This window comes from Leptonychotes weddellii, chromosome 11 (genome assembly GCF_054177405.1).
Source record: "Leptonychotes weddellii isolate Sample4059 chromosome 11, ASM5417740v2, whole genome shotgun sequence".
Lineage (NCBI taxonomy): Eukaryota > Metazoa > Chordata > Mammalia > Carnivora > Phocidae > Leptonychotes > Leptonychotes weddellii.
The window spans coordinates 93,995,913-94,008,333 of record NC_138379.1 but is presented as its reverse complement, the minus strand read 5'-3'; the positions used below and the strand labels follow the sequence as shown (position 1 = coordinate 94,008,333).

Genomic DNA, 12,421 nt, shown 5'->3' with positions numbered 1-12,421 from the left:
ACTTTGTATCAAAAATAATTTAGTCTATTTGTAGGGTAAACTTAGGCCTTTTAGGAAACTCATCTCGTATCTTAAAAGAATTATTTGTTAGGTTGAGAATGATTTGATATTGAAGAAAATACAGATTTTTAGTCTTTGGAAGGCATCGTGTAACTATGAAAAGAATCTTTGCTTTGGAGACGGAAAGACTGGATATTAATCTTAACTCCTCAACTTATTAGCTATGTGACTTGGAATCACAGCTTTCTTATCTGTAAAATACCCATTTTACTACCCATCTTACTGTCTGTTGCAAAGACTGTCTGTTGAAAATTAAATGAGATGACTGGCTTTAAGTACACTAGATAGTGTTAGGAGCCTAAATACTCACTAGGTACTTGAAAAAGATGATTTACTTCAGAAGGTGGAATTATGATTTGTTATTGACACTCACACACCCAAAATGTATTGTATGAGGTGATGGCTGTATGAGATGATTTTATATGAGATGATTAGGTGAACAAGTAAGTTTAAAATGAATGCATGCACAGGACGACTATTGATTAATGGGCCCTGGATCCTTGGAAGTAAATGGTCAAAGGCGTCCGACAGGGATACCGCTGAAACCAGACAGCAGGAGGTCGCAGCACATTGAACTGTAACTTTCACGGACCAGGATTATCTTCCAGCTGGCGGCCGGGGCCCATGCCTGATCACACACATACCTGTCTCTACCGTTGGGCAGAATTTCTTTTCCTGAGTGGACCTTAACATTTGATGAAATGTTGATGACATCAGTCAGGTGATTGGAAGCACAGGTTTGTTAGAAGCTCCCATGTTTATGTTAGGTGAAAGGTTTTGTTGCTGTGTTGTTGTTTGCCCGTCTTGGGGTTTTGTGGGCAGCGGATGAAGAGAGAGGAGGAGCGTGCGTCTGAGCAGTAGGTCCGCAGCAGCTTTGCCAGCCGAGGGCACAGGAAGTCCACAGGCTGAGGCCGTGATCAGCAGAGCGGTTGTGTGCGGCCTCTCCCAGAGTCGTTCTCATGCCGGAGCCCCCGCGCCGGCTGAGCTGCAGTGAAGTTCAGGCTGCTGCATACCAGAAAGGGTCCAGAGTTGGAGAAGTCCAGAACTTAGAGTTTAATGATGATGAAAAGCTATTTGCAGTGTAGGTTTTGCACTTAATATTTTATTGCAAATATACAGTCTTTTAGAGTCATGATTAATAAATATTCATTGCTAGTGTTATCAGTTATTGTTGTTCTGTTAACTCCAGTTAACTTTATTATTTTATCTATCTTAAAATGAAAAATGTATTATTTTGACCCCAAAACAGAATTAGTTTTGTTTAAAGAAGTAGCTTAGCTCCCCACATAATAGAGCTCACCCTAATAAAGCAGTCCCTTCTTCCACTGCAGCTTTCTGAATGTGAGCTCACAGGATAGCATGAGCCCCGAGATGAGCCAGTCACTGCGACTCTGCTTTATTGGCCCGGCTCTCTAGTTTGATTTCTTGTAACATTGAAATGAAGGGGTTAGTTTGCTCGTATTATGGTCATTTGTAGAGATGACAGTGATAGCTAACTGTACATTTATGAGTTTTCACACTTAACCATTATCCCAAGAGGTAAGAAAATTGTTTTCCTCAAATTATTTAATTTCTTTATTAATAAATTATTATATGTCATATGACACATTTTGGGAATGTGAGAGTCAATAAGAAATTATAATCCTGCCTCTTGAAATAAATGAATAGGGTCAGTCAGTAGAGTGTATATTTGTTTTATGACTTGTGTATATTATTATTTTTTTGAAAGGTTTATTCAATTATTTTGAGAGAGAGAGCACATGAGCAGGCGGGAAGGGCAGAGGGAGAGAATCTCACCGCTGTGAGATCACGACCTGAGCCAAAACCAAGAGTTGGATGCTTACCTGACTGAGCCACTCAGGAGCTCCTTGTATATATTATTCTTAATTTTATTTTCAGACCTGGTTAAATGATTTAGCCTTGGAAATGAAGCAGACTTTGAAGCAGTTGTTGATAGAATGTGTTACTGCTGGACGAAGTTGTCAAGGTTCAGTTGACCCATCCTCGTTCCCTTCACAGGTAAGGGGCTCGTGTCTGGCAGATAGGCAGGCCTGGCTTCATGGGAAGGTCCCTGACACGGAGGCTGGGGGCCCGACAACTGGCATCATCTTGTTCTCTCTTTTCTGTAGCAGTTTCTGACAGATTGCTTAACTTCTGAGTCTTTGTTCCTTCCGCTGTAGACTGTGACAGAAGACCTGCATGGTGGTGATTGAGAGGCTTTCAGGCAGAGGTCAGAGGCGCTCAGGCCAGCCAGGGGCTCAGCGATGCAGTGGCTTCCTGGTTCCAGGTGGTTAGTGCATCACTGACGCAGAGGCCCAGGGTCTGTGCACTGGGCCTCCGTCTCCCGTCAGTCATCCAAGAGGTTGGCGCTGGTGGGAGGTTAGCGGGGCGTTCGTGCGTGTCTGAAATAGGGCCATGGCGCCGAACTGGGGTGTCGGCAGGGGAGCCGAGAGCTAGTCTGCATGGTGGGTCGTGGACCTGAAGCGTGGCCGCGGATCTGGATCTTACAGGACGTGGTCCCGGTCTTACCCGGTGTGGTGCAGTGTAGTGCTGAGACTTGTGCTAAACATCCTTCCTTGTTCAGGATTCGTTTCACTGAGGCTGAGACTCACACCGCAGGTACGGGACATCAGGGGCTTCGGTTCTCGGCACCTGTAAAGAGCAGGCATTGGAGATACTCTGTGATGTCTCACAGGAAAATCTACCCCACTGTTCAAGGTTATGTGCTTTCCACACTAAACCATTTAGTAGCTATTGGAACAAGTTTTTTGTTGGTTCTTTCAAAGCTTGAGAAGTTAGATGGGAAACTTGAATATTTTCGATTCTTAGCCACTGTCTCATTCCTGTCATTTGCGTCTTCTGGTAGGTCGAGACAAACTGAAGTATGTTTTAACAGTTCTTGTTAAGCTCTTAGAGAAAACTAAGGGTAATCATCAGCGAACAGTAATGCCATTGCAGAGTCCCAGGTAAGCTGCTCTGTTGCTTCTGGAAATGTTCTCTACTCCTTTCGACTTCCAGGTAGGATTCAAGTGAACTTGGAATAAAAGACAGAGTTTTAAAACATTTCCAGAAGGAAGGATTGTGTAGCGATTGATTGGGGGCGTGACAGCGGTGTCAGGAGATGCGCGGGGGCGCTGTAGGCGCGGGAGGGAAGCTGCTGGTCCGAGCCTGCAGCCCACCTCAGGGCTCGCAAGCACCTGGCTGGGAACGGGGACTACAGAAAGTGTCGGTAGTTCACTGTCTCCATAAAAACATGAGCTACTGAAAGTAGGAATAGTTTGTTGTCAACCAAAACAAAGAATTCTGGTGTCTTAGCAGTTAGTGCGAAGAAAAATTTCTCTCAAGAGCCTTTACGTGTGGGGCTTGGATAGCACACCTGCATGAGTGTCTGGTGTGAGTCATACTGCTGGTTCAGCTTTTGGAGGCTTTTTGTAGGGGCCTGAAATAGTGTAGAGAAGGAGCGCTGTGATCTGGGAAGGAGACAGCACGCCGAGTGGAAGGGATCCGACAGGCCCTGGTTCACATCCTGCTTTTGTCTGTGTTCTCGGACTGACTCTTGTGGGCACTCAGTCCAGAGGGCGTGATGATACGTATGGAGCCAGGTTGTTTTGAAGCTTAAAGTGTGAACGTTTGCAAAGCACTGTTAATGAGTGCTGGCTTTTAGGTTATTAATAATATCAGTGACTGCCCAGATACCGTAATGGTAGTGTGGCCTGAGAAGTAGCCAGGACTGCATTTTGACTACTATTTCTCTTAGCCTCTCACAGAAGTTGTATAGCAGACTGTTAAAAATTGAGATTATCAGTGTGCACTTCAAATGCAGAAATTTGGTAGTATTGCCTGAAAGGGAATCCACAGATAGGAGTATTAGTTTGGAGGTAGCAAGTGAACATTTTTGTATGAAGATTAAAGAGCAAAGGTCTTTCTCAAAAAGCGGATTTGGATCTGCTTAAATGCTTCCTCATACACTTGATGAAAGAGGCTGGTGAGTTTGTCCCGCAAATTAGGGGGGACAGCTTTGCCCCGGAAAGAGTTACTCCTCCTCTAAAGAATGGTATTTAATGCTATTTACATAATGATATTTATATAATGTTTTTGATAGTATGTTAACACATTGTCTTTAAGTTCGAACAAGACGGCAGCTTAGCCTGCTGTGTGAAGTTATAAAATGTATATGTAGATAACTAAATGAGTTAATCTGGTAAGTAGAGGCATCTGATGATATTCATCTAGATGCTGAAAAGTATCTGTCAGAAAAAACTGTCCCATAGTAATTGGTCAGTAGGTTTAGTCGTTTTATATGATTGGTTTTCTGCATTCATCTAAGAACTCTACTAAACTATTTTAATAGAAGTTTTCAAAGGCTAGTATAATGTATAACGTATAGTTAACGTATAACGGTTTTATCAGTAGCCGTGCTAGGTTGGTTCTGTTACAGAAAGTCTTTCAAGCAGTGTTAATATTTCATGTTTTATGTAAATATAAGGATGTCTCTTGATCTATAGCTAGTTTCTGTTTATGGGTATTAGACTGAAAGATGAAGACAGAACTTAAGATAAAATTGGAATTTCGGAAGTTTAGACTCCTTTAGTAGCCTGAGATTATTTTGGAATGCACTGATACCTTTGCATCCTTTTTCTGACAAGAAGCCATTCATAAAGAGGAGAGTCGGGAGAAGAAAATACAGAGCCTCTTAGGTTACGGGGAGCCTGGTGTGTTCTAGGACCAGGCACTAGGCCCGTGGGAGAGTAGCTTGAGGTGAGTTCTTGGTGAGCTTTCCCGGGACAGTGTTGCAGGGACCGGTGATACCTTCTGTTAGAGACCCAGTACACAGCTGGGGGTCTGGGAAAAGGCATCTCCCCTTCAGTTGATGAAGTTTTCTAAGTAAATTTACCTTTCAAAAATAACTTTTCTCTTTATTCATTAGATACTATGTTTGGCAGAGCAGATTAAATTCACTGAAGATGTAGAAAATGCTATCAAAGACCATAGTCTTCATCAGATTGAAACACAGCTGGTGACTAAGCTAGAGCACTATACTGCCGTTGATACAAGTTCGGAGGATCCAGGGAACACTGGTATGAAAACTGGTCCGTCTTCTGCCTGCTTTGGGGTTATCTGAACTTTTTCTTGTTACTCTATCTTAATTTATGTCTTGTGTTTTTGACTGTATCTTTCAACCCATCACCTATTTCAGAGGTTTAGTTTAAGAATTAGAATATACATGCTTTTATATTGTGCTTAGAACCAGTAATTTATTACTTGAAACAACTGTAGGAACCTCCCCCCATACAGGTTTCTTTATCCTCTTCTACGTAGCTGCGGTCTTGTGTATCACCCCTTTGTGCCCTGAAAACTCAGACTGCGTGACAGTGTTTGCCTTTAGCATCAAACGTTTCAAAGACTCGAGAAGAGCGGCCTGCTGTGTTTACCTGGATGCCTACCATTTCTGTTGCCCTTCCTTCATCCTGACACTCTCACTTTCCTGCCGATGGAGTAACTTCCTTTGGCGCTTCTTTTAGATGGAGTTGCTGGCTCTGATTTCCTTCCTACAGTTGCCTGCGTCTGAGAGTGTCTTTATTTCACCTGCACTGTCTTTGCTTAAGGAAGTATTGTTTTGGTTCTTTGCATGTGGAATGGTGTGGGATTGTATACCGGACACTGTGAATATTGTGTTAGGAGTGTCTGGGTCTTGTTTACATCCTTTGGGTAATGTTGACGGTTTCTGTTAGCGGTCGATCGTGTTGGGTTAAGGCCCCACGTTCCAGCCAGCCTTCTCTGGGCTGTTTCTGTTAGCGGTCGATCGTGTTGGGTTCAGGCCCCACGTTCCAGCCAGCCTTCTCTGGGCTGTTTCTGTTAGCGGTCGATCGTGTTGGGTTCAGGCCCCACGTTCCAGCCAGCCTTCTCTGGGCTGTGGTTCTGACGCCAGCTCTTCTTTAGAAGCTGTTGACTCGTGTGTAGTGTCGTCAGGCACCGTGCTGTGCTCCTGAAACGGTTACCACCTTGTACGTCATCTGCACTTCAGTAATTCAAACAAAATAGTCTTTGCAACACTACTCACATGCCCTCACATGCGTGCCGTCTAATGGCGGGCTCTCGGAGGCTTTGGTTTGATGGCAAGGAAGAGATCCGCCCAGCTGAGGGTGAGCCCAGGAATCATAATCCAGTTTCTAGAGCCATTTTCCCAATCCCCTCTGTCTCCATGCTCCGCCCAGTGCTTTTTGGTTTTCTTGGGCTCCCGTTCTGCCCTCTGACCGCCAGCCTTCCCCGCCGGAGTTCGCCCGGACTGCTGGCCTCCCCCACCCCCAAGCTCCCTGACTGCCAGCCTTCCCCCGTCCCCGAGCTTGCCTCGACCGCCGGCCTTCCCCCCGGAGCTCGCCCCGACTGCACCTCTCAGGCTTCTGGCTGCAGTGGGTCCAGGCCTGGGGACACCAGAGAGACAAAACAGGACCATTGGCTTGGTGGCACTTCTCGTTCAGATCTTCCCCAATTTGCCTGACACTCTGTGTTTTTCAGACTCCGGAATAGCCATCGAGGGCACGTTGTGCATGTTTTATACTTGGGCTCAGAGGGCTACATAGGCTGCAGTGTGCTTGCTCCCTCGTGTAAGGGACCCGACCCTCTCTCCCTGAAGTTTGGTGCCTTCATTTCCATATGCAAAATTCTTATTTTTTACTGGTGGATTTGACATTTGTTTGACTTCTGTGATTCATATGACCGTATCATTCAAATGTATCACAAAATTGCCATTTAAATTCATTTAAAATATCTGTGTATGTATGTAATAAATACATAAGTCACAGGCTGACATTTTCTCCAAATGTTTTAATTTGCATACAGAATCTGGCATTCTGGAGCTTAAACTTAAAGCATTGATTCTTGATATTATTCATAATATTGATGTGGTAAAGCAGTTAAACCGAGTTCAAGTTCATACAACTGAAGACTGGGCCTGGAAAAAACAAGTCAGATTTTATATGAAAAGTGATCACACGTGTTATGTGCAAATGGTGGATTCTGAACTTCAGTATACTTATGAGTATCAGGTATGACTGGTGGCAAAGTATTTTATTTTTCCAGTTGAAACTATTTTAAAGGAAATTTGCTTTTGGGTGACAGAATTATTTTTATTTTGGTCGTAACCTTTAAGAATTTTTTTGTGTGCGACTGTCCTTTCTGTTTCATAATAACTAAGAAGATGTTATATCAGAGAAATATTTGCAGAAAAGTAAAAATAATGGCGGTGTTGTACTGAATTCTGTGAATTTGCCTTTTCTTAGAGTAGCATTTATATAGAAATGGAGCTGTCTCTTTAATTCAGGGATAGTGGAGTCCAGCAATGTTGACGGAAGGAGTCTGGCCCACGCCTACACACACACACACACACACACACCAGTAACCTAGCTCATGGAACCTGTTTTCAGAAAATCCAGCTGTATCCTCTCTGCCTTGTCCCATGATAACGAGTCAGTCATCAGACTATGTCAGACAATTATGTTAGTAAGGGTACGTCAGGAGAGTTGCCAGCTGACTCTTTCAGAAAGGAAATGTGTTTTGAGACCCAAATCTGTCTACTAAGTTAAGGGAAAACTGTATAAACTGCAACTGGAATTGGAATCTGTTTTCCCTAAAACTTAGACATTTTGAGAATTATTTGATGAGTTGATATTATTAATTTCATAAGGAAGTTTTCAAAATAATTACATTTGAGTCTCCAAAGTGGTCCTGATTTATGAGGATCATAAGATTCAGGGAATTAATTTACATGAATTTTAAAATACAAGATAGAGTGATTATTATTGTATAATAGAGTTCTGGATTTCTTTGCCTTAGCAGTACGTGTTTTTACCACTATCAAGAACTTGAGAGACTATTTGGAAAACCTTCCAATATATTAATTGAGGATGGAATAAACTACATGCTTGGGATTAACTAAGTTTAATTTTAGTTTGTGCTTTAAAAAGTTTCTTCTAGTAAAAAAATATTTTGGATATTTTTCTATGTTAGCAGCTTTAACTTTTTTGTTGCCTTTTTAGCTTTTTAACTAGTCCCACGACTTCATGTTTGTAAGGTTGAATAAAACATGAATATTCAAGCTTTCTGTTTCCCTTGCGTAGGGCAATGCTCCCAAGCTGGTTTATACGCCGCTGACGGACAAGTGCTACGTCACCCTCACTCAAGCCATGAAGATGGGTCTCGGAGGAAACCCTTACGGGCCAGCTGGGACTGGAAAAACTGAATCAGTCAAGGCCTTGGGTGGACTTCTTGGAAGACAAGTTTTAGTCTTTAATTGTGATGAGGTAGAATGCATAATACAAACTAGATAATAGTGTGTTAGTTATGAGTTTGGATTAGTATTCATGTACTTATATAGGAAATGCCCTATTTCAAAATCACTTTACTTTTGAGTAACTTGAAAACAGAATTTGTTTTATTTGAACAATAAAATGGAGAGAGGTTGCAGAGAGTATAGTCTCATAACTTTCCTTTTTTTTTTTTTTTTTTAAAGATTTTATTTATTCATTTGAGACACAGAGATAGAGAGAGCATGAGCAGGGGGAGAGGCAGAGGGAGAGGGAGAGGGAGAAGCAGGCTCCCCGCTGAGCCAGGAGCCCAGTGTGGGGCTCGATCCCAGGACCCTGGGATCATGACCTGAGCCGAAGGCAGATGCTTAACCATCTGAGCCACCCAGGCGCCCCTAGTCTCATAACTTTTCTAAAGGGAACTAGTGCAAATAAATAATTTTAAATACAGAATGAAGGGTTATGTTAGAGGGTAGAAAAATGTTTTTTTTTTTTTTTTTAAATTAGTGATTCATCAGTTGCTTATAACACTCAGTGCTGGGGCTCCCGGGGGGCTCAGTCGGTGAAGCGCCTGCCTTTAGCTCAGGTCATGATCTCAGGGTCCTGGGATTGAGCCCCGCATCGGGCTCCCTGCTGTCTGGGAGCCTACTTCTCCCTCTCCTTCTGCTGCTCCCCCTGCTCTCTCTCTCTCTCTGTCAAATAAATAAAATCTAAAAACAAAAAAACAAACCCCCACGACACCCAGTGCTCATTACATTATGTGCCCTCCTTCCATCCCCCATTTACCCCATCCCTCCACCCCCTCCCCTCCAGCAACCCTCACTTTATTTCCTCAAGGTAACTCGTGTGAAATTTAAGAAACAAAACAAATGAATATAGGGGAAGGGAAGGAAAAATGTTTTTAGCAAGGAGACTAGTGAACAGAAAGGAAAAAAGATTCATTTTGAAAATACCATTTTCAAAACATTTTGTGTAGGATTTATATTTTAACTTATTTTTTCACGGATATAATTTTTGCTGTTATTTTTTAGGGCATCGATGTGAAGTCAATGGGACGAATTTTTGTTGGTTTGGTAAAGTGTGGGGCCTGGGGCTGTTTTGATGAATTCAATAGACTGGAAGAATCTGTGCTGTCAGCCGTGTCTACACAGATCCAGACAATTCAAGACGCTTTGAAGAATCACAGAACTGTGTGCGAACTGCTTGGCAAGGAGGTATAGATATGTTGGGAATTTTAAAATTCAGATATTTTTTACGACTTTTCATTACTCCTACTCAGGCAGATATTCTGTCTTTATTTCTCCTGGCGCCCCTGTTAAACCTTGTTACCTGTGAATTGTCTGAGGTTCTCACCCTTTTTTGGTCTCACTTTTCCATTCACCTTCAAAAGTTCGGTACTGAGTACTAAAGTCATAATTGTATCTGCTAATGTTTCCTGGGCACTTACTCCGTGCTGGCCCTGTTCATAATGCTCCTGGTCCCATCTCACCTAACACCCATCAGAATCCCTCCAGGGAGGGACTGCTGTATATTTTCTGCTTTATGGATGGGGAAAGCACGGCTTGTGAGTTAGGAGTAAGTCGTGGGGCTGGGAACTGACCCCGAGTCTGTCTCAGTCTGAGGCTTATGTTTTTTGATCCCTATTCTGCATGGATCTTACAACACTAAGCATTTAGCTGTTTTTCTCTTCCTCATTTTTTCCCATCGGAGATACATATTCACGTCATGACAGTGTGAACTTATTTGTGTAGAAAGTGTGAGCTTCTCTATACAGTGTATAATGTTTGAAAACACGGAAAGTTCAAAGACCTGTGAAATTATCCTAATCCATAATAACATTTTCACAGGACAGGTTTTTCAGGGCAGGGCAGGGAAGTAAGACCGGTTCTAAATTATTAATATGTTATTTCCGTGCTGCTTCAACTCTTCATAAAGAAAAGAGAAACTGTTAACGTTTTTACCTTTCTGCCGTCAGAATGTGCTTTCTTACACACTGAGTTTTTTTCCTCCTGTAACAACCTGAAGGAATTGTCCTTTGTCCCAGTCAGCACTGGTCTTTCCACTGATGCTCTGGGATCTCCTTCCGAGGGACCTTGTCTTTGTTATTACCTCCCTGATAGAAGTAGCCCTCTCTCTTCTCCCCATTCCTCACTGGCTTTGAAACATAACCACCTTTTGTCCTTTTTAGTAACACACAATGTCATGTGTAATAATATTATAATATTTGATCTAATTAAAACATAAGCCAACCTTCCTCTCACTCATCTTCCCAACCACTTCTCTTTCTCCTTTTTTTCCTTTATAGCCAGATTTTTTTCCCTCTAGGTATTTCTGCTTACTTCCCGTGCATTGTTTGCACACTTTGATTTGGCTTTAAGTATGCTTTTGCAGGTGCTCCTGCCAGAGGCTCTCGTGGTACTCTGCTCTCCCCTGTCAGAGCTTGAATCATGCGGTGCTTTTGCCTATAGACTGTAAGCTCCTGAAGGGCATAAACTGTTACTGACTTCTGGTCAGAGTTGTGTTGTCGCTGTGTACCCAGCAAGGGCCTGGAACGAGGAGGCTTTCAGGAAGCATAGACACCCCACAGAACTAATTATAAAGGACCTCTGTAAATAGTGTTGCTCCTAAGGAGGTTATCGTATGTTTTTGCCAAGGTGTAGGATTTGTGTGTAGAAATATGTACAATAAAATTTCTGTTAGCAACCTATTTTAAAGTTTTTTTTTTTTAAGATTTTATTTATTTGACAGAGAGACACAGCGAGAGAGGGAACACAAGCAGGGGGAGTGGGAGAGGGAGAAGCAGGCTTCCCGCTGAGCAGGGAGCCCGATGTGGGGCTCGATCCCAGGACCCTGGGATCATGACCTGGGCCGAAGGCAGACGCTTAATGACTGAGCCACCCAGGCGCCCCAGCAACCTATTTTATATTTATAGTTACAGATATTTAATGCCCATATTTTAAATTAACATTTCAGGTAGAAATAAATTCTAATTCTGGAATTTTTATCACAATGAATCCTGCTGGAAAGGGTTATGGAGGACGACAGAAGCTACCTGACAATCTTAAACAGCTTTTCAGGCCAGTAGCCATGTCTTGTCCAGACAATGAGCTTATTGCAGAAGTTATTCTGTATTCAGAAGGCTTCAAGGATGCCAAAGTCTTGGGCAGAAAATTGGTAGCTATCTTCAATCTCTCCAGGTGAGTTTTCCTCTCTTAAATATTTTTATATTTTTTGGTTCCAGTGATTGATTATGGATTAGTGATCATTTTTCACATTTGTCCAATGTACCTATTCAGTGATTTTCATATTGGTGATTATATTGTACTTAAGGTATCGATAGGGAAGATTCTAGTTTAACATCTGACTCAAAACTATTTATTTTCCTTAAATGCTATGAATTTGATCTCACTTCTTTTGTGCAAAATATTTTTATTGGGGTACTCCAGCTAAATGATGTTGATCGAATGAATTTATCAGCAGACCCTTCAAAGCCTACTCTTCTTTGGAGGGAATCTTCCACAGTTTTTCTTCTGTCTTCTGTCTTATTTCTAGTAATAGCGATGGACTTTTAGCTTCTTTGGGCGACCTAGAATTCTGGTTCATGTTACTTAAGAGCTGGTGAGAACTGGAGTGCCAGAAACTGAGAGCCAGATGGGTGGATCGAACAGTTGAGGGATAATAGTCACAGGTGCTTGTCCTTTAGTGTCTTCAGGAAGGTAAATAGCCAGGTCATGACAGCTTTATCCTGATCCTTGGGAATCGTCTGTCTTCAGTGTTTCACTGGAGCGATCAGTCCTGTGACTGGGTCCTTTACGTAAATTGATGGAATATCGGTACTCGTTTCTTTTTTTTTTTTTTTTTTTCTTTTTTTTTTTATTCTTATGTTAATCCCCATACATTACATCATTAGTTCTAGATGAAGTGTTCCATGATTCATTGTTTGTGCATAACACCCAGTGCTCCATGCAGAACGTGCCCTCCTCAATACCCACCACCAGGCCAACCCATCCTCCCACCCCCCTCCCCTCTAGAACCCCCAGCCTGTTTTTCAGAGTCCA

The 12,421-nt window shown here is 42.5% G+C and overlaps 1 protein-coding gene across 1 annotated transcript in view; it reads left to right on the top strand.

Annotated features, from left to right (window-relative positions):
* Nucleotides 1–12,421, top strand: part of DYNC2H1 (dynein cytoplasmic 2 heavy chain 1) — a 260,672-nt gene that overhangs the window by 41,718 nt on the left and 206,533 nt on the right. Inside the window, exons 30-35 of the mRNA XM_081797372.1 lie at nucleotides 1,960–2,079; nucleotides 4,988–5,138; nucleotides 6,901–7,106; nucleotides 8,178–8,360; nucleotides 9,395–9,577; nucleotides 11,337–11,560. Coding sequence (XP_081653498.1) covers nucleotides 1,960–2,079; nucleotides 4,988–5,138; nucleotides 6,901–7,106; nucleotides 8,178–8,360; nucleotides 9,395–9,577; nucleotides 11,337–11,560 — 1,067 coding nt within the window. The remainder of the gene's footprint in view (nucleotides 1–1,959; nucleotides 2,080–4,987; nucleotides 5,139–6,900; nucleotides 7,107–8,177; nucleotides 8,361–9,394; nucleotides 9,578–11,336; nucleotides 11,561–12,421) is intronic.